We start from the raw sequence: 18,380 nt of genomic DNA on the forward strand, positions 1-18,380 counted from the left end.
TGTGTGCTGACAACAGTGCATGAGTACTGTGTCCATACAGAAAGACTAACCAATATTTTTTTCTTTACTTGTTTGATATATTGTGGAAATAGAAGCTGCATTTAAAAATAACATCTGCATACAGTCAACTTTTCTATAAAGCCGAAGTAAAGGGCAACTAATATTCCAGGACAGAATGTAGAAAAATAATTATGAAACTCTATAAAGTGCATATAAGAAATGTAAGGAACTTCCTGCTTTGTGGCGGCATAGAGAAAAGTCAGAAATAGTACACAAAAGGTTAAACTTATGAGAGCGCAACATTTCTGAAGTCTTCATTTTTAAGGGTATAATGAGTTACAATCTGGAAAAAGCGTTTCTGCTCTTTAAAATAGGATATCCATTATTGAAGGTAGATGGTGATATAGGGAAATACCACCCATCTGTGATGTTTCTAGCTTTATGTCATTTATCAGCATTCTCTTGGCTGTCTTCATAATTAGTCCTCAGACCAGCATGTTGCCTGATTTTCTTTAGAACACCTATTCATAGGAGGATGCAATGGTGATTTGATTGATGTAGGTCACATGCTGTGGTGATTTCCCAGCCATTTTTTATTTGAAACAAAAAATTTCTTGTTATCAGAAAAATGGTTCAACCTGCCAGGGGTCGTAGTATTTCTGGGATAGTCATGGCTCACAGTCTTCAGTGTATCGAATTTGTTTGATACTGACATCAGATATTATTCTTTTGCACAGATTTACTAATCAAAAACATGAAAAAAAAATCTTTTGGCTGTGCTTAATAAGGTCTTCATAATATGTTCAACTGAAATATGAAAGACTGTCTGGAATGAGTCACTCTTAATATGGGACACAATCGGTTCCAAATTCATCCACAGTTAGTTTGCCATAGGATATCAATGCAAAATATTTTATGTTTCTACAGAACAGGTTTTACAACAGCTATATTAATATAGTTAGTGAACATCCACTGATGGGAAATAATATTTTCTGTTTAAATATGCCTTTGCTAACTTTAAGCTTGCATTTGGGTACTTTTTTATTATGCTGTTTCTCTCATATATTAAAGATTTCATAGGGTTTGTCTTCAACAGCAGTGTTTCTTCTTTTATACTCTTTCATGCTGATTTTTGTTTTCCATTCAAAAAGCACCAAGTATTATTTCTACTTTCCTCAAGTTTCAGACCTCTGGTGTTAAGACAGGCCTACAAGTTACTTAAACAGTAACATCCTTTTGAGATTACTGTCACACTTGAATAAAACAAGTGGCAGAGTAATTTCCTAGTCATTTTAATTAGACATAGTCCTTTTACTGCTTGTCAAATCAATCTTACATATACATCCACTGCCCTTTCAATGCCTAGTCTCACTCTAAACCTCACTGCCTGTTGCTCTAGAATGATTTGGTTCTCAAGTAAGTTCATTTGTTGAAAGACTAAATGTGAGATGACTTTATTGTATTAGTTTAAAACAATATCTTTACTCAATGAATCCTTCTTCCAAAGCAAAAAAAGTATCTCTAACATCATTCCTGAAGTTTGAGGAGCTTTGTCTTACAGCTACAATTGCCTCTGAAAGTTATATAAATCATAAATCCTCATCTGCCACAAGCTGAAAAGGGCAGGGTTGCATCTGTCCATTGGCCTTCCCAGCCCACAGAAATGTTGTGACCACTCTCCAGGCCTTGCCACGTTCTCTGGAGTGAAAAATTCACTCTTGTTTTGCCAATAGTTGTGTTTTCTTTGACCTATAGTAAAGGTATGTGTGCAGGCACTTGTAGAAGACAGGTATTTCCTGACCCAGATGATCTGATGTGATTATGGCCTCGGTGGGATAGGAATCAGTGTCTGTTGTCTCACTAATTACATCTGCTTCACATGTAGTCTGGAGACCGAGTTATTTCTGATGAAGCAGTAAAGGGTCCCTGGCCTCAGGCACTACGGTATTGGCAGCGTATTGACTGTGAGGCAGGATTTAGTTTCCACCGGAATCCTGCTGGTGAAGGAGAATGCACCGGAGGTGCAATGGTCACGGTTTCATGCTGTAAGTCCTTCAGGACAGCTTTGGCATCGAGTGCTTTAGAGTTCTGGTGACCGAACCCAGGGCTGTGCAGTACCTGGACCCCACGTGAGCGGGCACGTGGGGTCCCAGACTGCCCTGGCAGATGCATTTGGAAAGTCAGCCGACTTTAGATGCTGGAAACGCAGGGCGGTACACACCGCCGAGTAACTCGGGTAACAGAGATGCTGAGCTGAGAAGACCCACGGCACGAGGGTGACCAGTGTTTCTGAGCACGCCGGCCGCGTATAAGCAGCCCTCTGTGTGCCCAGACCCGAGCACCCACAGCACCTGTCCCGGCACCCGGAGGGCACGCTTCCCGCACGGCTGCAGGGCGGCGGCGGCAGCACTCGTAAGCGAGTGCCACCCCGGCACCGAGTCGCACCAGGCAGCGCTTTCCGCTGGTTTCACTGGAAACCAGGACCGTTGGCCTAGCCAGCTCCCAGCCAGGGCGCCACGACCAGACACCCTGCCCGCTGCAGGACCACGGTGCTGGTACCAGCCCATGCAGCTCCTGGGCTGCGGGGTTCTCCAGAGCTACGGCTTGCCACCCTTCCGTGACGCACCCTACGCATTCTCTGCAAAACTGAAGGTGAAGAAAAAACATGTTAAGTTCCTAATGGCAGTGCCCAAAGGTACTGTATCTGAAGATAACATCAATAGAGAGAGCCAGCGCAAGTTCTCTTCACACAAACTATTTCCCAGAGGCTAATGGCAAGGGGGAGAGAGAGAGAGAAAAACAAGTACTGACAGTTTACTGTAGGAGCTCAAAGAAAAAGTGGACAAAGCTAAAAGAACTCCAGCTCTTTGTTCGCATTTAATCCAGTTCAGAGCATTCACTGGTGCATACAGATTTACTTTCCATGGCTGACGGAGCTGGATATGGTCATTTGGTAAGAAACAGAGGAACTAGGATTTAAAGTTTGTGCCCTTCAGGCTCTTACATTTTAGGAAAAGTCAGTCTGTAACATATGTAAAGTTTTGATCTGATGCAAAAAGTGTGAGCTGCTGGCTTATACCTTCAAAGAAACAAATCCTGATCTTGAGAGGTCAAGAACGCTTTCTGGTTTTAACACAGACCAAGTTTTTAAGGGGTAGAGCACTTCTTTTGGCTCACGGAAACCAAGGGAAAGACTGAGGCCTCCTGTCCCTACCCAAAAAAATCCCCTATTTTATTTTCTTCCTTCTCTTTTCAACTCTCATCTTGAATTTATAAAGGCACCGATTTATCAGAGGCTACTAGAATAATCTAACGGTATTAAAATACCACCATCCACATATTTTAATGCAAAACAAATAGTTCAATCACCTGATATCACAGTACAATAAAACTATCAAATCACCGTTGCAGGCTTTTGCTTTTGCTGAGGATAGATGGTTCAAGTTACATGTAGCCTATTTTCTAAAGGCTATAGAGTCAATTCATCTCTGGCTGAATTTGCAAAACACCGCATTGAAAGACAGCACGAGCAAGGAGGATATATATACAAGAAGAGAACCAACAAAAGGGTTTGTGAGCAAAAGGTAGAGAGGCTGGGTTAGAAAAGGCAGAACTGGAAGGGGAAGTTCAATTGCAGACTACGGTGGACCCAGATTAGGCAGATGTATTGGAGCGATTTTAGCACAGCATATTGGAAGCGCACCCCCAACAAGTGCGTAGAGAAAAGGGAGGGTTAGCCAGTAACGCTTAGGAAGTGCTACCTTCAAAAAAAAAAAAAAAAAAGAGAACAATAAATGTGGCACAGCATTAAAAGACAAAACTCCTTCTCATCCCTCTGCCCCCTCCCATCCCCCTCCAAGCATTTTTGGTCATCTGAGAAGGACCCCTCGCACTTGGGCTCAACTAGTATTGTTCAAACTTCTCATGTTCAGACAAAACCAGACCTTTTTAGCCTAACTGCTTGTGCCCAGCCTTGGCTGAGACCAGAAAAGCAGAAGCTCGTTCTGGTTGGCATCGTGTCACCCAGAGCAGGACACCAACATGTGACACGAGGCTGCCCGTTGCTGAACTGCTCCAGCCGCTTGCTCAGCTCTTTCCAGTGGAACTACTCCTTCTCTCAGAGATTGCTGGCTGTAGATGGGATATTAATGAAATAAACCAAAAGGCAATTTAAGCTATTTAACTACACTTCAGGAAAAAAGACCTACCTGGATAGATGACACTAAGCCATGATGTATTTTGTATTAATGTTTCAAGTCAGTTTGGCAGATCCTGATGGAAGACGAGTTAGAAATATTTTGTTGCAAGTTTGAACATCGTACCAGGATATAAGGCCAGCCACTTGAACAAGAGCAGTGATTGAATTAGGGCTGAGAAATGTATCCCTGGCTAGTTTCAAATTAAAAAAAGAGAGCTTTTAAAAAGGTACAAATGAGGCTAAAAGAATTTATGTTATTTTTCCGGTTTCTGTGCTATAACTCCTTTTCCATCTCCTCATCTATCTTCTAAGTGTACTACCTTATGAATGAGTGAGCAATAAAAGAAGTATGCAGTGGCTGAGAGAGAAACTCAAGATAACAAGATAATGCAAAATGTAAGCCAAAGCTTGAGCAGAAGTGCAAGTTAAGATGTAGATCTGAGTATAAAAGTTTCTCACATCTGAGTTTTAGGGCAGTCATTAGATAGTTTGCATGAAAAACTAATTTAAAACCAGTAGCACAAAATGTGACCTAATATATGCTAAGTTCACCTGTCAAAATCTTGGACGTGTACTTTCTAGGGGTTTTAATCCAGTCTTCAGACCACAAGTGCTGACACTTCACTTATAGACTAAAATAAATATAAAGCTACTTTAATGCCATTTAAATCCCAATCTTCATTGAAAAGGGGCAGAGGAAGAACAATGAGTGAAGAAGCAGCTACAAACTATCCTAAGGTTAGGCAATAGCAATTACTGTGCCTCGGTGACACGGGAACAGCCTCAAGACCAAAAGGTACAAGAATAATAAGCTGCTAAGTGTAGTCTTTAGATTACTTGTTTTAAGGCTGCCAAGAACAGGACTGAGCTATGTTCACCAGTGTTAGTGCACGACTTACGATCTGCTGGCTGCACAACCTAAGATGTGCTCTTTCTCCTTGCCACCCCTAGTTTATGCTGAGATTTTAGACCTGAAGTCCCAGCACACGTGTCTAGCGTTCGAGCTGGACTTGGCTCCTTCGGTGCAGGCTGCCATTTTCAGCAGCCGCTGGTGGAAAGGCAAATGGTGTCTGCATGGCAAGTTTTCCAAAAGTCCAAAACTGAAGTGGGGGGGTTATAGCAAAGGTTTAGTTCAATTTCCAAGTCACTGACCTCCCTCGAGCCTTCTAAGCTGCCTAGGTTTGGGGCTGCACAGATCAGCTGGGGTTTCTCAGGGGAAAAATTATGTGGCCACTCCCTGAACCCAAATAATCCCTCTGGCTGGGCTTTCCACTGCTGGTATCTGGCAGGTTAGGCAGAATTTAGTCATCAAAATTATTATGTTCTCTTTCAAGCAAAGACCAGCAGGAGATTAATTGCTGGAATTAGGTATGTTTTCTAGCATTAACCCAATGTAGCTGCTAAGGGGGTCAGTTATAGGGCTCAGGACAGACAGCAGGGACTAAGTTTGTCTCCAGTTTTATTTGGCAAAGACTGGGTTGGTAAACAAACAGCAAGAGGGAGAAGATACAGGGATAAAGTTTCAAGGGATGTGAAGGTTGAAGGGAAGATGAAGCTTGTTACCTTCAAAAGGAAAGTAGTGACAACTCAGGCATAAGCATGAGAGACCCCTACAAAGAAGAGAACATGAGACAGGGTGGAGCAAGCCTTGATGTTTAGCTGTTTGAGATGCTTTTACAGTATTAAGGAGGTAGAAAATTTTTAACAAGAACTGATGATAAAACATGAAACCAATTCCTCATCTTTACTCTTACCCTTTATGCTCTAAGACAGACCTGGTTTTCTTGCAAAGTAGCTGGGGCATTTTTTATGCTCCATTATCCACGTGAGAGGAGCCAAAACACTTCAAACTCTCCGGAAAGTGCAAAGAACTTAAGACTATGGTGTATCAAAATAATACTAAGATTTCCAAATTGGAGCATTAACTTGAAACATTTAGAACAGATGATGCCTGTATGAATAAATTATCATCTGCTCTACATTGTTGATTAATGTGAGACCAACAGGAGGATAAGCATTGATAGACTTTATCAGCTTGATCACATATTGCACCAGCTTATGTCATCTTCAGGTGCAAGAACTGAAATGCAGTTTATTTTTGAACCTCTGTTTACAGAAATCAAGTTCTAGTACCTATTGTTGAACTTTCAAAGTATCCTGCACATGGCATTTCATGTAAAGGTGTGATTTTCTGCCAGTTCCTAATTTCACTGCCATGTGCCCAAAATTGCAACAACAGGCAAATCTGAAGCACTGTATGATCATATTGCAAATGAAAGTGAAGAAAAGCTGTGCTAAGGGGGGGTCCCATTTTACCTTTTGTAAAATGTCTGTGGGCTATGAAATTAGGCAAAGTTATCTTCCCCGCTTAACTTGAAGTGCAAATGGGGAATCAGCTTTGCAGGCAAGACTCATTTGACACTGGTGAGCATTTGCTACCTGGGGTAACAGTGTCACCAGGCAAGCAAAACCCACAGCTTTGGTGGGAACGTGGCTTATGTCTGGTGGCAACTCACCCTGGATTCATTCAGTATGCATCAAATAACACTGTTTTTTGGAAAAGATTCTAGATTGTATTAATGCATCATTCTTTGTTCTTCCAAATACAGATTCTGGAAGAAAACATGAAGTTAGAGTGCAAGTGCCATGGGGTGTCGGGATCCTGTACCACTAAAACGTGCTGGACAACTCTGCCTAAATTCCGGGAGCTGGGCTACATCCTTAAGGACAAATACAACGAAGCTGTTCAAGTCGAACCAGTGAGAGCAAGTCGTAACAAGCGTCCAACCTTTCTCAAAATAAAGAAGCCACTTTCCTATCGCAAACCCATGGATACAGATTTAGTGTACATAGAAAAATCTCCCAATTATTGTGAAGAAGACCCTGTCACTGGCAGTGTGGGAACGCAGGGAAGGATGTGCAACAAGACAGCCCAGCAGTCTAATGGCTGCGATCTGATGTGCTGTGGTCGAGGTTACAATACGCACCAGTACTCAAGAGTGTGGCAGTGCAACTGCAAATTTCATTGGTGCTGCTATGTTAAATGCAACACATGCAGTGAAAGAACAGAAGTATATACCTGTAAGTGAGTACGTGGCTGGGCAGGCTGACATGTCCCTGGCCATGAATACATTTGCACATGCACTCAATGTACCTACACAAGACTGTAGGAAAGACCTGCTCTCCCAGAAGAAATGCTGATGAATGGAGCCCTCTCTTTTCTTCTCATGTTTCATTGCTTATGTGGATACACATTTCAGACTCTTACGAAAGTCAGCCAAGAAACAAAAACAAACAAACCCCACCCCGAGCCACCTGACACACAAAACAGAGAGAAAAAGATCATCTCAGTTAATCTGCACCTCTAAAGCAAGAAGCATTGACTGCCTTGTGAAGAGACACCGGTCAGAGAAAAATCTCTGAGCGTGGCAACTAACTTTTGGTTTGGAAAAAAGATGGTCAAAAAACTTCAGTGTATAAGGAGCAGGGAGGGGTAGGGGAGAAATCCTCAAAAAAGGGCTCTGCACAGGATGGGATGGACAGTGCCCCATCGTGAATTGCCCATGTGAGTGTGTGGATGACACAGATTTAGGCTTCCACACTTGCGAAAAGCTTCTGCTGGTCTTGCCCGTCTTTCCACTTCATACCATTTGCTACAGCGAGTAGAACTGTTGACATTTTCTGTAGACACTGCTTTATCTGCCTTTTTCGTGTGTGTGTGCTGCAGATTTTAGCACAGGGATTTGGGACACTTGGGCATAATAATAGCAATATTTAACAATTTATTCAGATAAAACTAATATTAATTTATTTAATTAAAAAGAACTCTGCCAACGTTTTTGGAACTATTCTGCAATTAAAGTAGATAGCTGGCTTTCTTTGTGGAATAATTTTTTAGAAACAGCAAGGAAAAATGGAGCTGTATATATTATTCTTAACTAGGATATTTCTATTAGTTGGACTTGCAGGATATGTTCTACAATACTAGATGTTTAAGTACAAAAGCTGGCATCTTTATATATATGTACATACACAGACACACACTGTTGTTTTTGGGGTTTTTTTGTTCGTTTGTTTGTTTTCTCCTGTTTGCTGCTAGTTGTCTGGAACAAAAGTCAAGTGGTAGGGGTTACAAATCTTTACCAGTTTTGGTGGTGTTTTGTTTTTTTTTTTTTCAATTAAAGAAAGAAGCATTAATAAAATCCTGTTTGGAATATGTCTAAAAATAAGAAAATCCAGACAAACTTCCTTCTTTTGGAAAAATCAACCATAGGATAAAAGAGTATATTTTGTAAGAGACTATTTTTATATAAATATTTTATTTATACTACGTCTGCTTGTTCAACCTGTACTTTTTCTCAAAACAGGCATACAATTTGTAATTCGTACGCTATTTAACAGAGAAAGGGTAATTAGTTTGTGGACACAACAGCAGCAAGCTGGATACATTCAGCTGCAATTGGTGGATGTGTCAGAAAGCAGAATGAACTTTCTCTCCGGATGTGTGTACAAACTGGCTCTTTTCCTGCAGCTCAATTTGCAGAATATGCAAAACAAGAACAGGGTATGTAGCATCAATTTTGTCACATGGCTTGAATTCATGATTGGTATTAACTGGATGCTCATTTATCCCATTCAAGAAAAAAAAATCTGAATTAGCTTCCCACATGCATCAGTCATTAAACTGTGGCGTTATGACTAGCAAATGTGCTGTGTATGCTGTCAGTTAAACCTCTATATTGTGTTACTGTCAAATTTGATTTTAATCAGTGGAAGACTGTAGACTATGACTGTAAAAACTAGCATGACACACATCGTCTGATTCTCATAGATAGGATACAAAGCTTACTTTTTGTCCAACTCTTTTTGGCATTTACATTATTCTTTGCCCCCAGCAGGCCAGAGCTCAAAAATCCAGAAAAACTTCTAGGCAAATTTAAATACTACTCACTTGTTTTTCAGAGCCCAGCTAAGGCATTTTGCGTTCCCTTTATGGTATTTCCTTTTTATCACTGCTAATTTCTTCAGATATTTGAGTGGTAAATATTTCTCTGTTGTTAGAATCATTCTGCTCCTCCTGCTTGACTCATTTATGACTGATAAAAAAATAATCTAATTTTAATGTTGTTTTTCATTGGGTAAGAAAAATGGCCCAGCGCTACTGATGATACTGCATGTTTTCTGTCTGGGACAGACCAGAATCTTCCCTGCTTCCAGGCTACAGGATCTCACGCCTTTAGTGAGGCTAAGAGGGGCATCGCTAAAGGAAAGAAACCACCATCCAGCATGCAGTGCATTTCACTGACTCCTGTCGATAACAGCAAGCATTACAAGGAGCAGATGATACATCTTGTGTCCATTGATCTTTCTGAGGCAATGCTCCCACCTAAGACTGCGAAAACAGGGAAAGTTTTCTGAGAAAGTAAACAGAAGTATCACAAAAGATATTGCAAAGTTTCACTATAACAACCTAACCTTTTAGAACTTGTCTGAATGTGGCATGGTGGTTTTTTTTAACTCACTTCTTGTATATATGTTATTTATGTAAGAACACAAGCCCATGCAGTACCTGATCCTAGCAATGTATAATTAGGGTTAAATATACAGTTTCTTTGCAGACCTGCCACTTAACACAAAATAGAATTTTTATGCAATTCAGACACCAGCATGGGATATCAAAATAAAATGATTAACGTAATTTACTTTCAAACTTATGACTTGTCAATATAAAGCAATATAAAAGCAATTTTTGGGGGTAATTGAGTCACTGCTTTTAGTTCTTCTAAATTCTGCGCATCAAGAGTTGATAAGACATAAAATGCAATGAAGTACATACAGTATGGATGTTAATTACAACACTATATTATGGTTAAATAATTCAGATCTAACATTTAATATTGGAATTCCCCCCCCAGTTTGTACTGGATTTTTACTTAGTGGATACCATATAATAGTCAAAAGTGTGTTTTCTTCACTGATTAGAATTATTTTTAAAATTATTACTTTTGCAGCATGTTTTTACCATAGAAAAGTAATCTGTGAAACTCCTGCTTCCTGTATATTTCAGTATGCAGTGATGTGCAATGTACAGCTAGCAGATTAATTATTGAAGGACAAATATCTTTAAACAGTTTTACTCACAATAATAAAGAACTGGATGCACAATGAAATGAATTTGGTACACATTTTCCCTATATTTTACAATATTGCTGATGATCAGTTCATTAATTAGAGAAAATGTCAATTTGTTTGATAATTGGAATAACAGTTTGGGAACTATGAATTAAAGAGGAAGGAAAACCAAACACTGCATTCAACTAGAACGTATTTGGAAATTTGGCTGTGTCATCTTAGATAGGAGAAATCTGGCCCATCAGAATCTGCCATGAGTCTGGAGTTAATTGGTCATTCGCTAAATGGGCTTGAATGGCATGAAGAATAAACAGGGCAAGGAGAAAGATTTATGATTTTGTAGATATTCCTCTCCCGACAACAGTTTGTTCTTTGTCCTCAGGGATAGAAGAGCTCTGTTTTTACTTGGTGAAGAACCACACAATGGGAGTGAAATGCACACAACTGCAGAACAATACAGCTCTCAAAAGAAAATACATCTTTTCATCTCTGCTAACCAAGGGAAGCACTGGATTGCTGTCCACATTAATAACCTAGCTGAGGCTTTTAAAGAAAACATGCATTCAAGAAGCAGGAAGAGTAAGACGAGTAGGAAGCATAAGAGAACAAGCATAATTGCAAGTTGGGAAGCTATTATTTATGAAATCTCACTTCCTCATTTGATAGCAGAACCCTGATTCATGGAAATGAAGCAGTTCTGCCTTGGGATTCCAAAGCAAGTTTTAAGGATTTTATCTCCTGGCCTTTTTAAAAGGACAACTAACCTGAATACAGTTAGCTTGAATACTCGAAGTACCTACATAAAACATGAATCAGTCAATGATTAAGTTTTCTTTGCCATGTATGCACAAATCTAATGGAGATATGTCTTTCAACAGTGATAATTAAACTGAAAACATCCTTAAAATGTACTCTTAAGTGGCTCATTTGGTAAATTTATTGTAAGGGTACATAGTTACTTAGAAAAGGAAAATAATGGACACATACCATACTACACAAGGCTTTTAATGGACTGTCCTGTGGATTACAAAACTGTTTTTAACTGACCACACTTCAAAATAAATTTGTTGAATACAGAAACATTGCAGACTACAGTCAGGGCGCACATATGCAAATTAAGATTCAGCATAAGTATTGCTGACATTTTATATTTATCAATATAATAGATATCAGGAAATATGCACTCTGAACATCAAAATGAGTGTATTAACTAATACAGCCCCCTGCCCCCAACTTGTAACCCCAAGAAGTCAACTGAACAAGAAGCTTTCCAACTCCGTTGTTGGTAGAAGGACTAAACTGCAGACTCAGTGACTGACAGGCCTAGACAGGGCTGGCCAAATGTGGCAGATACTGTTGCTGTCAACCAACAGTGGTGCAGTCTGAGTCAGGCTCGAATGTTCCAAAACTGTCCAAAACTGAACCAGGTACAGGAATTTTATCACACAGCAGAACTTCAGATGATGAAGCTCATCTAGATTCCAAAACATTCTCTCTTAATTCATGGTTATTTTGGATAGTTGTCATGATGGCAAGTGACCTAACGTAATTGCTAACGTAATTGATGTTCTTCTGGTCAAAATCATACCAATAATTCCTCAAAGGCAGGCTTTTTAATCTTGAACAAAAATTAAGGGAATCCTACCTATGGAAACAAACAATTAATAACATATGATTAAGTCAAAATGATGAAGAGATGTACTTGGATCTAAAGGACTCCAGGTGTTTGAAGAAGGATACCAGAACTTTGTGATTCTCTTATCCAGAGGTGGTGCTGTAAAACCCTAAAGGCTCCTTTTGATGCTTTGGAGTCTTATGAAATCACTGATTTTTCCATTTTGTTGTTATTACATATTCATAGATTCATCAATAGCACATATGTAATTTGCAATTGGGAGGTCAGAAACAAGTCGCAGAGAAATCTCACTTCTAAGTGTAGCACAATATATTTACTACTGGTGCTCTCAGGTTCATATAATTCCTTGCTTGTATTTTTGTTAGCAAAGTCACTGCATCATGCTCTTGTTAGGAAAGATGCCTGCTTTGTAAAGAGGTTTGATATCCCTGCGAGAAGAAGAGATTATATTTACCTTAGAGAAATGTTTTGAGGATTTTATGTGAACAACCCTCCCCCCCAAAAATGTGGTAAAGAGGATGGTATCAAAATCGCACCACTTACCTTACATAGCCAAACTCTCTCAGCACAGAAAACTTAACCCTAGCTTTTGCGTTTCCTATGCTAGCTCGCATCCTTTCCCTATATCCCCCAAATACATGTGGCATATATCATACCAGATCCACAGTTGATTTTGTGGTTGCCAATAGAAACAATTCACTAGCAGTACATCAGAAACCCAATACTACCAGTGTAGAAAACCCTGTGCACCTCTAATTTATAAGAATGCACAGAAGCTTTTCTTGGGAACAGCACATTATGCACAACTTTCTGTTACTGCAGTGCTTCACTTTCTGATTTTCACAAGCATGCCTGCCTGCAACATGCTTGTGCTTCTTATTTTAGTCTCTCCAAGCACTTGGAGTTTTAGCTCTCTATAGAGTATTTATAAGCTCTCCGATCCATTCCCAGTCACTGATGGCTTGTGTGCCTTGATTTTTGGTCTGTATGTGGGGCTACAATACAACAGAGGAGGAGGACACTCAACACAAAAAAACATTCATCCTCTCACAGTGTACCTTTAATTTTTCAGACCAATACAAGAAATACGGAATTGCTCCAGTCCTCTAATACACCATGTCCTCCTAACTCACCTTTTCAATATTATTGAGAAAGCTGCACTGATGTTTTTTTAAAACAAAGTTAAAGAGAGTGGACTGGAAGAGGTGTTCTCTAATAGGCTAAACTTGTGTAAGAAATTGTAGCAAAAACCTGTAAAGAGGCAGTGCTGAGTTTTGTTCTTCATCAGGCAGACTTACCAATTTAAGTGGGACTTCACATGAACAGTCCTATAGATAGTGCTTAATATTATCCATTAATCATATTTACTCATTGTTCACAACCCTTTTCCAGTTACTAATTTTTCTTATTCTCTCAATGTTATTGAGCTTGCTTCACTCACATGATATCAGCAAACACTGCTTTACCTATTAATATTTTACAAATTAGTTTGGCAGATTCTCTCCTGGATCCTTTATGCCATTTCTCCTTTTTTCCTGAAATCCTTTTATTATTTACACAATAAGAGGCCATAATGCCTCAATTACAAAAAAACCCCCAAACTTATTTTTGGGCCCCATAGTTTAGAAAATTAAACCAAAATCCATTAGAGAGGTTTCTGGTATTGTCCCAAGGGTTGCATTTTACTGCCACATACTTTGACTCATTATCAGCTGGGGAGCATAGAGATCCTCCAAGTGATGGCAACAGTATCTTGAAGAAAAATAATTTCTACCAAACTCCATCAGACTGCTTTTTAGTATGGTCAGAGAAAAGCAGTTCATTAGACAAGAACTAGTCTAACCAGGAGACAGATAAAGAAACTTGAAAGGTAAAGAAACTAATGGCCTATTACAGATAGGGTGCTGCCCAGAAATGCTTTGGAAAACAGAGGAAAAAACACACAAGGAGGAAAACCCCTGAAAAACTCAGTGCATGGAAGGCACACTACTGAGTCTACCAGGGAACACAGAAAGGGCTTGGCTAAATGGACAGATTTTAGCCAAAGCTAAGCCTGCCTAGTTGTTATACAGCTCATAGAGCAATTTCATTTGGCTCAAGCCAAATCCAAACGTCTACTCCATTGAATCAACAAGAAACCTGTTTTATGAGTTGTTTCTTGCACTTAATTTCTTTCCAAGAACTTTTCTTTTGCATGTGGGGCCATGGAAATGTGCGCTAGGGGCATCACATCTGTCCACATACAGCTTATTTTTGAAATGATTGAAATTTATCTGAACTGTTTTAAACTACAGAGGATATTAAATACCTGGCACCTTGAGAAACAAGTTAACGAAGAGGGACAGAGAAGATACAGTACAGGTAGTAGTGTTAGACCATAATGCCATCACTCAGGAAGATATACAATTTATCACAAAAAAAAGTTTTTTCATATATTTAAAAAAAAAAACAAAACAGGATAATTCCGTTTGGCCTTCTATAATGCTGTGGTGTCAAGTTGTACAAATGTTCTGCACTGAGCTTGGCCTCCGTCAGCCAGTATTATCCCCATAAACAGACAGGAAATCAGGAGACACAAAGCACAAGAGAGTTGGCCAGTGGGCACAAAGGAAGTCTGTGAAAGAATTAGGACTACGGCCCAGATTTCTCAGCTTTTGCCATCCTATTTTAAGGAACTCAAGCAATGACTGATTTGCCTCCTTTTATAAAATACATATCCAGATTTTAGTGTTTTGGAAATATATTCACTGCATGTAGTAGGTTCACTGCGTGTTCTGTGTAGCTGAAGTGAGGAGACTCCTTCTCAACCTCATTAAATGCTAAGCACACAGTAACTAATATAGGCTCCACATTAAGTATGAGTCATGCACCAGGGAAATCGTAGAAACCTGGTCTCATGTTTTGTTTCCTTAAGTCAAATGATTAACAAAGATGTGAGGCAAAGGAGGTAGCAGAGAGTAGGCTTTTAAAGTCAGAAGATGTGGACAGCAGTTCCACAGAGGGAACTAATAGCCTCTGGCAAGCTGAAACTCAGTGCAAAGTCTGAGGGTCTCCATAAAGCAGGGGCAAGTTGCTGTGTTGCTTCATCACTGAAAGCATACAAAAAAGTTAGCAAAAATTCTAATGGAAGGTGTTTAATAGGACAGTGCTAAACCGCATCGTATTTTCTGCCACCAAAAGAGGGAGATGTGAGGTGACTCACTTGGGTCAATGAGTTGTACCAAATAAGTATAAATTGTGAGATTTAGAATAGAAGCTAAAAAAAATAATAAAAGGATTAAAGCCTTTTTGAGAAGTTAGAAAGGCAATTTATCTGCTTCTGTCTCTGCTTTTGTACTCAGCTGGGGTACCAGTCAGAATATTTTGACGCTTGCCCATCTTTAGTTGCAAGACACATGAGCTGAATTCAGATTAAACGGTAAAGAAAAAAAACTTCCCAGAATATATATTGTGTTTATTTAGGCCAGACCAGCTTGGACAAAAGTGCAAAATCAATCAAAGTCTAAAAGGAAGCTGGCAAACTGTCAGTGCCTCAGCACATCCTAGCTGCGCTTCCTCCATGAGAAAGACGACAGTGAGGGACTAAGAAAGTCTTAGCGTTTATAACATAACATTGGTTTATATAATAACAAGATGAGATAAGGTAATACACAGACATTAATTAGTGACTACACACCAAAGTTGTCATTTTGATGACTTGTTTGGGCAGGAGTGGTAGTGGCCGAATGATAGATTATTCTCCCTTTATCCTGCCACAATGACATCTGCTTTATTCACAGATCAGCCACCAGTTGCTACAACAACGCCAGTGTGCTTTAGAAAATGTTGTTGAGCTGCTGAGAGAATCTTGGCTACCCATTAGCAAAATGTTAACTATGCAAAACCAAATAGCGTTTGGTTTTGTTGTAGGAAAGAAGTCAATGCTCCGCAATAAGTAAGAATGTCAAAAAGAATTTACATTCAAAAAGTAGAGAAGGGGTTTAACCCATGATATCACCATGATTCAAAAATCCCCCTGGAATTCATTAGTGAGACATTAGACCTGAAGAATAGAGAAAATAAATAACGAGTTTTAAAAAGAAAGAACTAATACACTTTCCTCTGAGCAGCTTGTTGTCTGCAGCATTTTAACATGTCCGTTGCCCCTTCACTTTTCCTGTTCATTGTCTTAGATTTTTACACAGTAATCCTTTGCTAATAGGGTTGCATTTATTTTTATTTATTTATTTTCTTCCCACTTAGCACTGTGAGGAGACACTAGGTGCTGTTAAACCATGCTAGGAAACTGATTTGGCTGCCAGTAAAGTCCCTTGCTCCCACTTCAGTAGAAAGTGAGAGAACCTCACGCTCCAACATATTCCTTAGAAAGCCAATTATAGGAAAGCATTTGCAGGCATTTGTAGGAGGAATAGCTTTGTCCTCCAGCCAAAGAATGCAACATCATGTTTGAGAGCCAAACAGGGCATGCCATGCCTGAGGGAACAGGAGCAACGCTGGGAGCAGGTGAACGTCCCCCTAATAAGTTAACTGTGGATGGCATAGTGAAGACATATGGTCAAAAGCACTGAAATCTCCAGCTGCTAAAGTAGCTACTTTGTAGAAGAGGCTTCCGAGCTGCAATGTTTAGAGTGAAATTCCTCCAATTTCTAGGAAAGCGCTGCTTGTCATCTCCCAAGTGATTCATGTCAGGCTGCCTGCCACTGATGGTGGTGTTAATATATGTTGGACGCATCTAACACAGAGAGAGGTTTCCGCTGCTCCCGATCCCTGCTTTCCTTTGAAATAGAATGGGTCTATCTGTCTTGGTCATAATTTTTCATCCACCTCAAAGTTAAGTGAATATAATTCTTAATTTGTTTTCCAAATGACTGAAACAATTTTCTTCCCTTTGTCTCCCCAGCAAGATCAGATCGATTTTATAATGTGTTGTACTTCAAATTTAACTTCATTAAATGTTTATAACATTAAGAGATTAATGACATAAGCCCTGTCTGTGGTATTTATAGGCTTTATCAAGAGACTGAAGACTTGAAAGGACTGAAGTTCAGGTTAATTCTTTGAGAACTAATTTCAACACCTAGTCTCATCTGTAAAAGACAAAATACTACTAGTATTTCAGGGCTATCACGTTAATTTAGCTGCAGTTTATCAACCGCATTTACCACTGAAGTTCAAAATCTAAAACCAGCCCACAATAGGTCATAGGTGTATTGTTTTTCTGTAAAGGGGTCCTGAATATTAATCTGATGATCTGGTTACATAACCAAGCTCCAGAAATTTTAAGCTACTGATTACTGGAAGAATATATGTGGAAAATCATCAGTAACCATTTTTGCTACATTCTAAACACTCGTTATAGTTGCCTCCCCAAAGTGGCTTACTGGGTTGTATATGCTCCCAGTTTGATTATTTTCAATAGGCATTTTCACATTAAGATTGCAAAACCATATTTTTAAATGAAGAATGCACCTATATTGTGCTGCTCACCACCATACTGTCCCATTACCATATATCTGTTTTCCCTCCTCAGTCTCGAGCGTTCTGCTTCTTCCAGAGATCCTTTCTAGAACTGCTAATCTTCAGTCCGTGGGAATGAAAGGGAGATCATGAATACTAGTGCTAGTGCTGAATTAGCACCAGTTGAATTATATTCGAATGCAATATTAATTTTCAAGGGAGTACAACTGGGAAGTGGTTTGGGGCTTTTTTTTAGTTGGGTTTTTTTTTTGGTTTTTTTTTTTTGTTTAGTCCATAGTATAATCAGAGCTTCTGAAGTGCCAGTGGAAAACTGTGTTCAGAAACTCATGGCTGCAGGAAGCCATACCTGCTGTGCACATCTGAGCCTGCTTCTCTGAGCACTGCCTATCCTGATTGCCCAGGGAAGGCACTTCTGAAGCACGAGAGGAGACATACCTCTAGCTCTGCTGCTATAAGTGCTCAAGAGAGTAAATATAAAACAGGGAAACAGGTGTGTAACAGGTGACTAATGGGTTGCTTGAAGCTTTTTAACATGTTGGATCATACCTTCCCAACTTTATCCAGGAATACCAGCAGACATTCTAGTGTAGCCGAGCAGTTGATTAAATTCAGATTTCAGTTGGTCTCACGTATATCTGGAATGAGCATATGGGACTCGGTGCTGTTCTTTTGGACTTAATGCAGTTCAAGACTAAGTTCAGCAGCTCAGCACCCCTGCCCAATGCACCAGTGATTCACTCGGGGTTTCATCTTTCCAGAGGCTAAAGTTCACTCTCAACTTTAAAGAAAGAGTACAGCACAAAAGGTAATTTTTAAAAGGACTCTGTGTATCACAGTTACAGCAAGCAAAGAGAAAAGCAGTATCGGCCAGTGTCGTTGTCATGACTACAAATTGAAATCTCTATCTTCCACATGTACGGTATGTAATCTGGGAAA

The 18,380-nt window shown here is 39.6% G+C and overlaps 1 protein-coding gene across 2 annotated transcripts in view; it reads left to right on the forward strand.

The window, feature by feature from the left end:
• The window catches only part of WNT7A (Wnt family member 7A), a 40,129-nt gene extending 28,892 nt beyond the window's left edge, over positions 1 to 11,237 (forward strand). Inside the window, exons 4-5 of one of the 2 annotated variants that reach the window (XR_003920771.2) lie at positions 6,808 to 8,762; positions 10,713 to 11,237. Coding sequence is in view for 1 of the 2 variants with exons in the window: in XM_029996288.2 (XP_029852148.1) it covers positions 6,808 to 7,287 (480 nt within the window). In the remaining variant the exon portion in view is untranslated. Of the gene's footprint in view, positions 1 to 6,807; positions 10,369 to 10,712 lie in introns of those variants that run through there. The other variant, XM_029996288.2, reaches the window with a different exon arrangement.
• The last annotated feature ends 7,143 nt before the right edge of the window (positions 11,238 to 18,380 follow it).

Source organism: Aquila chrysaetos, chromosome 20 (assembly GCF_900496995.4).
Source record: "Aquila chrysaetos chrysaetos chromosome 20, bAquChr1.4, whole genome shotgun sequence".
NCBI lineage: Eukaryota > Metazoa > Chordata > Aves > Accipitriformes > Accipitridae > Aquila > Aquila chrysaetos.